Below are 13,760 nucleotides of genomic sequence, written 5' to 3' on the forward strand. Positions count from 1 at the left end.
TAAGCAAACAATTACGTAAACCTCACATCCAAGGACTCAACCATAAAGATTCCATCAGATCTGAGTGATCTGTTACAGAACCTCCCGACAACAACCAGGGCTAACAAGACCGGGTAAATGTGTGATGGCTTTCTAACACATGATGTGGTCTACAGTCAGGGTCAGGCACATGGCCAAAGAGTACAACAACAGAGTGGGAAGGGTCCTGAGGAGTTTGATTATGGTGGTGTTAGCTGCAGCTAACAGGCATTGGCACCTGTCTGGTTGGTTTTTTGTTTTTTCTGTCAACTTGGCATTAAGCTAGAATTATAAGTGAAGAAGGAATCACAACTGAAAAAATGCCTCCTTGGGACTGGCCTACAGGCAAGTCTGTGGGACATTTTCTTGGTGGATGGTTGATATGAGAGGGTCCAGCTGGCTGCGAGCATTGCCACCCACCTGCTGACGGTACCAGGTGCTGTAGAAAAGCAGGTTGGGCAAGGCACGAGGAGCAAGCCAGGAAGCAGCACTCCTCCATGGCCTCTGCAGCAGCTCCTCCTCCAGAGTCCTACCTTGAGTCCCTGTCCTGACTTCCCCAGATGATAAACCACAAGCTCAAAGATGAAATCAACCCTCTCCTTTCCAAGTTGATTTTGGTTGTCTTTTTTTTTTTTTTCCCACAGAAACAAAAATCCTAACTAAGTACCACAGACCTGGAAGGTGCAGTGGGACAGTTTGGGGAAGCCTTAGAATGTGAGGAGCTACAACAGAAAGGGTGGCCTGATGGAGCTAAGGAGATGGCTCAGTGGCCAACAGTACATGCTGTGTACACATGAGGACCCAGATGCACCCGTCTAAAGAGCAGGCATGCAGTGGGGACCTGTAACCCTGTCACTAGAAGAGAGGCAAGGACGGGAGGATCAATGGGGCTGCCTTGCTCCAGTTCAGAGACTCTGTCTCAAGGGAGTAAGACAGTGACTGAAAACTGTGTGCTCGACATGCTCATGTGTGCTTACATTTTCTTACCCCTAAAAATGGTGGCCTGAGCAGAGCTGGTCAAGGAAGAGTGTCTATTGAAATCTTCTGTAGGCAGAAAAATTAAGAAGTAGCTCCAACAGCACACCTTTACTCTCAGCACTCAGGAGGCAGAAGCAGGCAGGTCTCTGAGTTCGAGGCCAGGGCCAGCCTGGTCTACAGAGTGAGTTCCAGGACAGCCAGGGCTGCTACATAGAGAGACCTTGTGTGTGTGTGGGGGGGGGGGGGGGGTGGAGGGGGGGGGGAGTAAGCAGCAGTTCCAAGAGGAAAGGACTAAAATGGCAGAGATTGGAAAACACTGTGCTGGAGGAGGTTATACACAGTGCTGAAAATCACCAGGGCAAAGGCACAATGTAATTTTAGCTTTGGAAAATGAAACACACAGCTTGAGTTTCCGGCTAGCCTGAGCTGCATGAGACCCTATCTTCAAAAAAAAAAAAGAGGAAAACTTAAGGGATAGGATGCTCAATGGTTTTGGTAGAGACCCTTGGTATGTGCTAGGTTGTAGGTTTTACCCCCAACACCGAAAGAAAAAAAAGTTAGGAAATTTAAAAAGAACCTTTCATCTCTTATATTGTTGCTCTTCAGCAACTTTTTAAAAAACCTATTATTTACTTGCTGTGGTGTGCAGGCACACGTTTGTGAGCCACACACAATGCACGAACAGGTCAAAGGACAGCAAGAGGCAGTTCTTTCCTTTCACTATGGAAGTGCCAGAGATTGAACTCAGGTTCTCAGGCTGGGCAGACGTCATCTGCCTTTATTCACTAGTCACTTACCAGTCCCTTAGCCAGCACTTAAATCATCACTGCCTAACCTATAGTTTTTCCTTAAGAAGACTTTTCTCAAGTGTAATGTTGCTAAGAACCCATCAAAGCTTTGAGGCTAGGCTCCAACTCAGCCAACCCCAAGCCATTCTGTATCATAATCATCTAACTGAGAGACTGCATGCTATCAAAGCCCCAAGAATCACCTTGAGTTGTTTCATCCAAAATACATGTACACTGCTTCTTAGCCCAGTACATATTCAGACTGATGATAGATTTGGAGAATGTTTTCTTCATCTTCTATTCAAGCCAGAAGCAACCAGCCCACCTCCACAGTGCCTAGCACTACACAGCTAATGCTGAAAATTTCAGGACCACTTCTCTTTACCTGGAGCAGTGGACCTCACTGGAGGGGTCTTCCTTTTGGCCAAGAAGTTCCTCAGTTGGGCCTGTTTCGCAGGGGACAGTTTAGCTGGGGAAAAAAAAAAAAAATCAACCCATAAATGCTAAGATTTACTTTAAAAAGCTAGGTTAGATCACAAACTATGCTGGGAGGGAGCATTTACCTGGCACTCTGGGAGAGGGCTTGGTGTGAGATTCAATAGTAGTTTTGAGCAGGCTTTCAAGGTCACTGTCAAAACTGAAACAGGGCAGTGTTACATTCAAACCAAATACAAGAAGGCTGAGGCTAAGTGGTATAGACTCTTCTCACTATCTAAGCCCAAGATATTACAGAATATTCACTAGAGACACAGCCGCCCAACAATACACAGGAGGAAAGCTAACAACCTCAGCTCTACATTCTCCCGCACTAAGCCTAATATGGTGCCTTAGCAGAAAGGACAACGAAATTACACACGCCTAAAGCAGAAACACAACACTGACAGGGGAAGTTCAAAGTAAACTGGCTAACTGCAAGGATCTTCACAGCTCCACACTAGAGCAGAATGGCAAATCTGGGCTTCTGAAGGAAGTTAGAAAATATAACCCTATTAGCTATTGGCTAGAAAACTGCCTCGGTGTTCCTATGGAAACTGCTGTGGCCTGTTAAGAACCTACTTCATCAGGCACAGCACTCCATGCATTACAGACTTAAGCCTACACACACCCTGAAGGCAAGCACTGTCACCTTTACTTTAAGCAGAGGAACCAAAGGTCAGAGGGGTTGCAGAACCTGACCAGGACAGCAGAGCCGACAGGCTGCAACACTGTTTAAGCACATGCCTCACATGCTCATGTACTCTCTAAGCACCTCCCCCCCACACCAGCAGTCACTTGCACACCTGTGAGTGCTGCTTTGAGTTGAAAGCGTTGAGGGCAGGTTCCACGGGGATGTCTGGTTATAGAGACGGAGCTGCTGTAGACTGTCCACCAGGTGATTCAACCTCTTCCTCTGCTGGTTGATGATTTCTCGGTTGTTGGCTAGTGTGTTAAAAAGTGTCTCTCGTTCTGGCACAAGCAGGCGCCTGGTGGCAATAAGGAATAGAATAGATCACAAATGGCTCCTTTCTTCCCCACAACACACGGGGCTGCAATTCTAACAGGGAAAATAATAAAATGGAAAACCACCCTCAGACAAGAAAAATCAAGAAAATACAAAGAAAGTAAGTATGAGGGGCCTGTAGCAGACCATAGTACAAACTGGGCAAAGCTGGAGTTACTGGGGAAGACGGCAGTGGGCGGAAGACAGGAACCAACCACACGGGCAAACCCTGCAGCTGTCCATTGAGAGCCAAGGTTTTCTGTATGGAAGTTACACTCACTCAGGAAACAAAACAGTCTCACTGGAAGCATGTGGGAGCCTGTCATCGCTTAGACTGCTGATGGAGACAGTACAGGTGCTGTGAGCTGGCCGATCATTTCCCCCAGAGAATTAAACAGATGTGTGGGTGCTGCTGGATGGCAGATCTAAGGCCAGAGAGACCTTCATTATAAACCTTTAACCACTGGTTAAAATATTTCTATTTATTAACATGAGGGGAAAATATAGACCTGAAACAAACCTGGCAGTCCTATGTGACCACCTGGTTTGTTTGCTATTGTCTATCTTCTGTCCATCTATCACCACAGAACTGACGGAGAATGAAAGCTGCTGGGGTACAACAGAAACTTCTAGTTCTGTCTCCTTTTCTCAGAGCCACCTCGAAGAGCAAGGCAGCCAGCCAAGTGAGTGATTCTGGTTGGTATAATGTAAGCTGAAGAGAAGGGCTGAAAATAGAGACGTGCCAAGAAACAGAAACCATGCCCAGAACTTGAACTCTGCAGAGAGGGAACTGAGTGTGCAGTGAGTAGGCAGTGCACTGGGAGAGGAAGCTGGCTCCTGTTAGTGTGTGCAGGAAAGCCAGTCTGTTGTTGTTGTTTGATTACTTTCTCAGACAGGGTTTCTCTGTGTAGTCTTTCTTGGCTGTCCTGGATCTTGCTCTGTAGACCAGGCTGGCCTTGAACTCACAGAGACCCACCTGTCTCTGTCTCCCGAGTGCTGGGATTAAAGGCGTGTGCCACCACCGCCTGCTGGAAAGCCTACTTATTAAGCAAAGAGGAACACGGCTGGAAAGGAGAGTAGACACCTGTGTCATCACTAGGGTAGTGAGCTATGACATCTCAATGGACCCAAACACCTGTGTGTGCATGGGCTCCAGTCCACAAAACCTCCCTGGGCAGTGGGGGAGAACTCAGCCTGCCACCCCCACCCCTCTGCTCCAAGCTGAGAGTCCTTTGGTTGGGCTTTTCAGCCCGCTCCAGCCAGCATGTTGACATTTATTTACTTCTCCTTACTAACCTACACACACACTACTTCTGTCCCCGACAAGATACCCACTGTCGTAAGAAAAAGCTCCATGATCCCATCCATACCTTTCTAACAAAACACTCAGTTTTCGTTTCCATACAGGGCTAATCACTAATTAAGTGTGTCAAAATCTAACATTTTCAAGGGCTGACATTCTCCACTTCTTGTGAGTTCTTCCTTGCTCTCAGCACGCCACAGTCTATCTTTTCCACAGAACAGAAGCACAAACCAGACAGGGGCAGGAAACAAAGGCTGCATGCTCTTTTGTATCTTCACCTCTTCTCTCTTTAAGATTTATTATAGATATAGTGTTCTGCAGGCATGTACACCTGCACACCAGAAGAGGGCGCCAGATCTCATCACAGATGCTTGTGAGCCACCATGTGGGTGCTGGGAATTGAACTCAGGACCTCTGGAAAAGCAGCCAGTGCTCTTAACCGCTGAGCCATCTGTCCAGCCCCCTTGTCAAATCCTTTTAACTAGTCACACTAATTAAAATTTTTTTTTCTCAAAGCCAAATGTGCTCATGCATACAACCCTAGCCCTTGAAGACCGAGGCAGGAGGAAGGCCAAGTGTTCCAGGCCATCCAGGACAATAAAAGATGAGACCTTTTCACACACAGCAGTACAAAACAAACAAAAAAGAAAAAAAAAATTCTTTTTTTGAGAAATATTTTCTCAAGAGGACAACTTGGAAGACTGACAAATATACAAGGGGATTTCTGTTTTCTAAGGTTGACCGTGTGCACGTACGTGTGCATGTGTGCACGTGCGGGCATGCACCAGGATGTATCTGAGTACCATGGACATACAGAGCTTGTGAAAGGAAGAAAAAGGTCAGACCCCTTGAAACTGGAGTTACAGGCAGCAAGCGATAAGGTACCCAGCGTGGGCGCTGGAAACTGAACCCAGGTCCTCTGGAAGAGCAGCCAGCACTCTTAGCCACTAAGCCATCCTCTCCAGCCCCAAGAAGAATTCTCTTAATCAAACATTGTGACTATATGTGAATCTACCCACAGATCTGCTCCCTCTTTCCTACATTTGTACCTTCCCACTGAAGTCATCTGAAATGCTTTTCAATTATTTCATACATTTGATACAAGATTAAAAGCATTTCATGTAATCTGAGAACATGCTATTCAGTGATTACAAAGTATTTTGTTTGTTTGTTTGCTTGCTTGTTTTACAACATAGGATTTTGTAGCCCTGGCTGTCCTAGAATTCACTCTGTAGACCAGGCTGGCCTTGAATTCACAAGAGATCCACCTGCCTCTGTCTCCCCCTTACTGCACAGTATTTTATGTACCTTCTTGATGCTTGGGTTGTTCTGTGACGTTAGGGACTGAACATGTATACACAAACACACACACACACACACACACACACACACACACACACACACACACACACAGAACAAATCAACTGCTTCATCAATGAGCTGCATCCTCAGTCCTAATGAAACCCATATTCTTACCGTTCTAAGATGATGTGATATGCACTGGTTCATATAAATCACTACGACCATCATTTAATGCTGTAGTGTGTGGTGAACTTTCAGGAATGGACTGAGTCACCAGGAGGAAGCGCACCTGTCAGATTTTTCCCTGGGCTCCCACAGAAGGCAGTGGCCACGACACAGCCCACTCACCTCTGTCTTCTCTTCTGCTCCAGATGCCGGTCCCACTCTAGGTCTAAAACATCATTCACATCCTGAACAGCAAATTTCACATACTGATGAAGGCGGCGGATTTCCTACCAGAAAAAATTAAAAGGCAAATGACTCATTTTTCTGGTAGCTGGGGGGAAGATGCAGTAAAGTAGTAAAAATAATTTTGAAACACTTCCGTATTAAGAACTATGTGAACAAAGAAGACTAGGTTTTATTATACCCATTAAATATAAGCCATTTAATAAAATGAAAAATGGAAATTCCACTTCTCCAGTAGTATAATAGAAAAGGAAAGGGAAGGGAACGGGTGTGGCAGCCTCGGGCCTGGGGCACAGATGCTTCTTTCTCGATGCCCGCCCCGGGAAGGCCGGGACGGGCTGGGATGGCCTGCTGCACTCCCTCACTGTGCACGCATTCAGTTCTTTCCCATCATGAAGTGAACGGAAAGTAGACAAGGCGACTCGACAATCGGTGCTGAAAGTAACTCTGGCCCTGGCTACGCACAGCACCGAGCACAGGCCGCCTCCTCTGGAGGAGCACGCCTCCACCACCACTATAGTTTTTACCAGCTGCTGAGCCTGTAGTGGTGCTCTCTCTCAGCCGGGGGCATGGTTAACCATCATGGCTACCAAATTTGACTCTCAAAATTCAAAGCCAAACTGAAACATTCAATCAAGTGACTGCACAGACACTGAGCAGCTCCCAGGTAAGCGCTTCACACATGGCACAGATCTGAATGTGCTGAAATGCATTTCACAAATATTCTTGGATAAGTGTTATGTCTCAACTGAAAAACAGAAAATGTCATTTAGAAAAAGCCACAGTCCAGGGAGGCAGCAAAAGACATTTGATGACTAGAGGAGGCTCTCCTTCCCCATCCCCAGCTCTGACCTCGGGGCCATACTAGCTGATGCCCTTTCTTCCAAATGCCTTCCACCTGGGCGGAGCTACAAAAACCAACACTTCTTCAAAGACCTGCTGCAAACCATTCTCGGTGGCTTCCTGGCTCTCAGCTGTGGCCCGATGATAACATGTACCCATGGAAATTCTATGTCCTTCTCCCTGACTCTCCCTTCAGAACTGCATGCTGTAGCGCAGCGGCTGAGAGCATGGGTGCAGGCTCTAGCACTATGATCCCTGGAAGTTGCAGCAAAGCTGCGGACCCTTGTTAAGTGTCCATCACATTTCTTGCCATTATCTGTTTGGCCCAATGGAAGAGTTTTTCCTTTCTCAGTATGGAAGCTGAATGCTTTCCTTTTGGCCAGGCAACTGGGGCAGAGGTGCAAGGCTTCTGTGTGTGGGGGGGTGGGGGGTGGGGGGGGTGGGTGCTGCTGCAGTCTGAGAGAGAGGCCCTGCAAGGAAACACCAGAAGGGAACTGAGAGCTGCCACGGATCCCAGGAAACCACCGCCAGCCTCCCAGGTCCTAGGCGGTCTCCAGGCACGGACAGAGCACTATGGACAGAGTCCACATGCACAGCTGAACACCTGAGGTGAGGAGAACCAGGGCTGCCTACACACTGCCCTCTGGGACCCCAGTGAGTGGAAGGGAAGGTAGACCCAAGCACACTGAAGCAAACAAAACAAGCTAGAGCAGACGTGAGGACTAAGAGGGACCAGGAAACGTAACTCTGCCAGAGCAAGGCAGCTGACAGACCCCACAGGGCTATCCCACAGCAGCACGAGCTCAGGTCACAGCCCTTCTTAGTCAGGAAGTGGGCATCTCTTTTCGGAACCAAAAGCTCTCACCCTGAGAACGACTGCAGGCTACTTTCTGTTCCTGCTTTTGAGAAGTTCTTCGCTTAGTAGCCCAGGCTGGCCTCAAACTCACCACGCTCCTTCCTCTGTCTCCTGAATGAGGAGGTATGTGCCACCACACAGTTACTAGCTGGTTTCATAGACTGGAAAGAATATTTAAAAAAAAAAAAAAACCTACCAGACCACCTGACACGTTGCCAATGTAATATTATTCATGACTTATGAAGTCCTATGTTAACAAAGAACTTTATCAAGTTCAAAGCTTGAAGTCTATCTTTACAATTTTAAAAATTAAATTTAAAAAAAAAAATGTACCATTTTCTTTGTTACAAGTAAGTTTACACCTTTAATCCCTCGGGAGACAGAGGCAGGTGGATCTCTGTGAGTTCAAGGCTAGCCTGGTCTTCAAAGTGAGTTCTAGGACAGCCAGAGCTGTTACACAGAGAAACCTGTCTCGAAAAACCAAAACCAAAGCCAAACACAACAACACAGTGAGTGTATGAAAAAGCACAGCAAGTTATCAGCAGAAAACGGCAGCTTGCTAAAGAGACATCCCTAAACCCCCAGCTCAGAACCACAGCCACGGTGTCAGCTCACTGCTTCTGGACTCCTCTTAACAGACTAAGGTCTCACCCACCTGGAGCTGAGCTTCACTCTTGGGATCCAGAGGTCTTTTATAAAGCAGGTGCAGATACCCAGAGTCCTGGTTTCTTCCATTCTGTTCTCTGGCTTCTTCGACACCAGCAAAGCCCTCCAGCAAAGTGGTTTTCAGGGCAGTTATGTCTCCATGAAGAGACTAGAAAAGGCAGAGATGTACTGATTCAACCGCTATGTTGCCCAAAACAAAACCAGGAGGGTGAGAGTCTCAATTCTTCTAGTTACCTTGAAAAATTTCATTGTTCCCATGCACAAAACCATTTTTTCCCATAAACAGTTTCTTTTTGTGTGTTGTAGGGGGTGTAAAAACTGTCCTATCATGTTTCTTGTTTTAGTGACTATAGGACAAATTAAAAATGCTTAAAAAGATAGTCATTTAAAAATATTTTTTTTTAATTTTTAAAATTTTATATGTCCAAGTGTTTGCCTTGTGTGCCACATTGAGCGCCTGGTGCCAGAAGAGGTCAGAAGAGTGTCATATTCCCTCGGTCTGGAGTTACAGACAGCTGGGAGTTACCATGTACATGCTGGGAATCGAACCCAGGTCCTCTGGAAGAGCAGCCAGGGTTCTTACATACTGAGCTATCTCTTCAGGTCCTAATGTTTTTGTTTTTAATTACCCTTTCTCCTGTCTTTAAAAGTACAGCTTCTGATGACTTGTGGAAGCTAAGAAGAGCAGAGACAGGGCTCACGACCCAGCTCCAAGAGGACATCACTAACACCAGGGATTTTTCTCTTTTCAAGCTGTTGTTTAAGACCAGAAGACTGGAGGAGACACGTGAAAACTTTGTCTGGCAATACCACTTACTAAACAGAGACTTTCAAACACTCACTTGTCCTTTTAAGCCTCCCTTCCTAAGGTGCAAAACGGAGGGAGTCAAAATATGGCTAACTAAGGCAGGGAAGCCGTGAGGACTTCCTGAGAGGATCTCGGAAAAGCACGCACAGTGCCTGATGGAGTAGGCAGTGATCAGAGTAACAGGAAATAATGCTTTAAGCAGCAAATATTTGACATTTTGTACTGTACACGCTCCAAAAAATCTTAACTCAATGCTATAAAAGAAACATTTCAAAGTATACTTAAGTTAAATAAACAACTGTAACCAACTTTTATGGAGTGCCAAGTATGTGTTAAAGAGGTAGAAACCATGATTTGACACAGATAGCTAGGAGAGCTTTGGTAAGCTTCAGCTCTGACAGTCCTGAATTCAGCAGCACTGATGGTCCTCAGAACACAATGGTTCATACCAGCGTTCTGGACTACAGAACCCTCTCTAAAAGCCCCTTCTACCCAGGGAAGATATCCACAGCTACTAACCTCTGTGGCCTCTCGAATCTCGAAGAGGAAGGTGTGCAAGTCATCCGACTCTGTCCGTAGCATCTTCATCTCACCCGTAGTGCCGACCTGGAAACAGGCTTTAGAGGTTCGGGCCTTTAGCTCCTCCAGCTCTTTCTGGAAGTGTGCAATCTGTGAGAACCGTGAACCAAGAGACAGCCGGTCTGAGTGGCAGCAGGAACAGCACTGTTTCCACGGTTTCAGGACAGCTGGCCAGGGCCACGCCAGGCCGATGTTAGACTATCTGCCTGTGTGTAGGAGACTGCACTTAGGCCACCCCTGTCTCACTGTCAGAGCTACTCTCGCAAAAATAATGCAGAAGCAACAAACTCACCTCCTCTCCAATTCCAGCCATCACAGGGTCTGAATCTTTCCACTGATGTCCCTGTTTCTCTGTGACAGGAGGCTGAAGTGACTTGGCCTGAAACAGAGGGCAAAAGGCTTCGAGACGGGCTCCACACCACAAGCTCTAGTTCCGAGCAGCAGTCCTATGAGGCCACCACAGGGAGCACCACGGGGAGCACCTCGGACCTCCACTCTTCAGAAACGTGTGCACTAGGCCTCCGTTTTGCCCACAATATATTCTGCATGGTAAAAATCATGAGCCACTTATGACAACATCAGTCATGGAACTTGTTCAGGAACAAGACGAGCAGTAAGTAAACCTGCTAACAACTTCTGCTGGTGAGTAACGGGAAACCTGGAGAATGAGGCCCTAAGAGCTGCAAAAGCTTTCCTTCGGGGCTACCGTCGGAACGGAGTGTGATGTGAGAGAAGGCTATTGACAGCTCAGGCAAACCCCTTTCAGGCAGCAACAACAAGCACGAGGAGCTAAAGGACAGAAGACTCTGGGAATGCAGGTATGAAAGTCATGTGCTTGAGGAAGCTAAGCAGGGCTGGGCAGTAGTAGTGGAGCGCACCTTTAACTCCAGCACTCAGGAGGCAGACCTCTGAGTTTGAGGCTACTCCCATCTACAGAGTGAGTTCCAGGACAGCCAGGGCTACACAGAGAAACCCTGTCTTGAAAAACTAAAAAAAAAAAGCAGTAGCAGTTAAGTGCTAAGCAGGACAAGAAGAAGAGACAGGTCGGAGAGGCAGGCAGTCAGTCTACTACAGACACACCATGGAGTTCAGGTTCTGCTATAGCCAAGTTGGAAAACTACTACTGGTGTTTCAGAAGTATTTGAATGAAATTTGATTTACCATTTTAAAAAGACCCTCTTGCTACTCAAAGAAGAGGGATGACAGCAAGAGGTAGAAGCCAAAAAGGGTAGAGCAGTCAGGACAGCAAGAGGAAAGACAGACAAGCCTCCCTCAGGATGTATGCCACAGAAGGTGACAAGACTGACGTGGCCTGGAGTGGGAAGAAGTACTACCAATGAAGAAGGAGACCCAGGGTGTTTGCTCCTGCACCTGCACAGAACCCTGCTTGTCGGTGCTGCTTATGGAGGTGGAAAAGCTTCTCAGAGAAATGGAGCAGTGCTGGGAACAAAAGAAAATCCAGTTACACTGAACTAAAGATCTTGTATCCATAGGTGCTACAAAGGATAGACTGTATCTGCTTTGCTGTGTCTGTGTCTTTCATATGATACAGATCAGTGAGAAGACAGACCTATGCTGAGCATGGTAGAGTCAACCACACTTAACCATCAGTTAAGACAGACCATCCATCCTAGTTATCAGCTTTAACTGTCATGACACAGCCTAGAGTCAATGAGAGGGAAGCCTCGATGAAGAATTACCTCCATCAGACTGGCCTGGGAATATGTCTGTGGCGACTGTCTGATGTAGGAGGGCCCAGCCTACTATGGGAAGTAGTAGCTATAGGCAGGTAGTTGTGAACTGTGTAAGAAAACTGAGAGCCAGCCAGCCAGCAGTATCCTCCATGTTTCCTGCTGTACTTTTTTGTCTGTGAAGTGAGTTCCTTGGTTAGAAGTACTGCTGTGTGGAACAGTAAGTGAGCCTGCCTTGATTCCTCAGGGATGGACTGACCTTGAGGGGGAAGCAGAATAAACCTTTTCTTCCCCTAAGTCAGTGGTTTATTTTGTTGTTATTTTTGAGACAGGGTTTCTCTGTGTAGCCCCAGCTGTCCTGGAACTTGCTCTGTAGACCAGGCTGTCCTCGAACTCAGAGATCCATCTGTCTCTGCCTCTAGAGTGCTAGAATCAAAGGTGATTAGCTATCACAGCCTAGTACTTCTGGTCAGTGTTTTATCAAAGCAACAGAAATCAAACTAGGACCCCATCCAACAGAAAAACATTAAGAGACTACATACAAGAAAATATCCAGATGGCTAAAGTTGATATGAAATAAAGCTCAATTTTGCTAATCACTAGGAAAAATATGAGTTAAATAAAAAAAACAAAAAACAAGGAACCCCCTCCCTCCAAAAAAAGCCAAACACAATGTAAGATGAAAAATACCAAACCAAGCAACACTACTCAGAATAGCTCTAGTTGGAAACTACTCAGCAGGACAGAAATGGTACCTGTAATAAAGCATCAATTCTATATAGCAACAGAATGGCTAAATATCATGGACATAGTAAGACTGTATGCTGTGGGCTTCTACTTCATAGACATTAATGAACAGGTTAGATTAATCTATATACTGTTAGATACCCCTTGGCAAGGACAGAGACCATAAGGGGCACATGAGGAAGAGTCCTGAGATCCTGGTGATGTCTCTTATCAACTTGTTTCCTTGATGACAATTACTGAGGTGTACACATACCACATGGCCTTTTTTCTACATAAACTACTTCAATTAAAAACTGAACAGAAGCTGGGCATAGTGGCACATGCCTTTAATTCCAGCACTGAGTTCAAGGACAGTCTCCTGGACTGCAGAGTAAGCTCCAGGCCAGGTAGGGCTACCATAGTGAAACCATGTCTAAAACAAAACAAAACAAAACAAAACAAAACAAAAAAACAACAAAGAAAGAAAAGTAAGTAGATAATTGCTTTTGTGAGTAATGACAAAAACTTCAAGCACTGTACAATCCTAATTACTGTTCACATGTCTAAATTCTAAAGGCCAACTTTATTAACATGCAATTGTATTAAGAGAATTTAAACATACCTGAGGAGAGCATGACTTTGCCACTGGAGGGTTTATCCTGGGTGATTTCTGCACCACGGAGGACATTGAACTTGGAACACTCGGAGTAGATCGGCCTGCTAGCATAAATGACCAAAGAAGTAAGTTATAACAGACTCCTGTTACTTCCGTCACCACAACAGTTCCCCAAACCTCACAAAGAGTTAACATTGTCCCTGGCTCCACTTCTACAACTGCATTAGAGAATGATGACCAATGGTCCACTGATACACACCTACAATCCTAGCACTAGGAGGCTCAGAAAGAGAAGAGTCTGAGGTCAGGGTCACTTTAGGCAAGGTTAGCTCACAATTGAGACTTGTCTCAAAAACACAAAGTTGGCTGACAAGATGGTTTAGTGAGGTGACTTTGGCAAACTTCAAAAGGAAAGAAGCTTCCCTTGCTCAGAAATTTCCTCATTCGTATCTGTTTGGTACTTGTCCAAATAAAATTATTCCAGGCATTCAAATTTAATTGGCTACCCAAGGCCAGGTATGGTAATTCCAGCCTTTAATCCCAACACTCAGGAGACAAAGGCAGGCCAATCAATTCTGTGAGTTCAAGACCAGCCAGGACTACATAATGAAACCCTGCCTTCAAAATAAAACAGAATATCAGTGGCGCATGCCTTTAGTCCCAGCACTCGGGAGGCAGAGCCAGGCCGATCTCTATGA

General features: G+C 46.0%; 1 protein-coding gene across 4 annotated transcripts in view; it reads right to left on the bottom strand.

The window, feature by feature from the left end:
• The window catches only part of Nup214 (nucleoporin 214), an 85,779-nt gene that overhangs the window by 48,649 nt on the left and 23,370 nt on the right, over nucleotides 1-13,760 (bottom strand). For 3 of the 4 annotated variants that reach the window (XM_036183846.1, XM_036183844.1, XM_036183847.1), the window contains exons 14-21: nucleotides 13,069-13,166; nucleotides 10,322-10,408; nucleotides 9,970-10,119; nucleotides 8,632-8,790; nucleotides 6,218-6,321; nucleotides 3,065-3,247; nucleotides 2,348-2,421; nucleotides 2,170-2,253 (exon numbers count right to left, since the gene is read on the bottom strand). In XM_036183846.1, the coding sequence (XP_036039739.1) occupies nucleotides 2,170-2,253; nucleotides 2,348-2,421; nucleotides 3,065-3,247; nucleotides 6,218-6,321; nucleotides 8,632-8,790; nucleotides 9,970-10,119; nucleotides 10,322-10,408; nucleotides 13,069-13,166 (939 nt within the window). The remainder of the gene's footprint in view (nucleotides 1-2,169; nucleotides 2,254-2,347; nucleotides 2,422-3,064; nucleotides 3,248-6,217; nucleotides 6,322-8,631; nucleotides 8,791-9,969; nucleotides 10,120-10,321; nucleotides 10,409-13,068; nucleotides 13,167-13,760) is intronic. The other variant, XM_036183845.1, reaches the window with a different exon arrangement.

Source organism: Onychomys torridus, chromosome 4 (genome assembly GCF_903995425.1).
Source record: "Onychomys torridus chromosome 4, mOncTor1.1, whole genome shotgun sequence".
NCBI classification, from domain to species: Eukaryota; Metazoa; Chordata; class Mammalia; order Rodentia; family Cricetidae; genus Onychomys; species Onychomys torridus.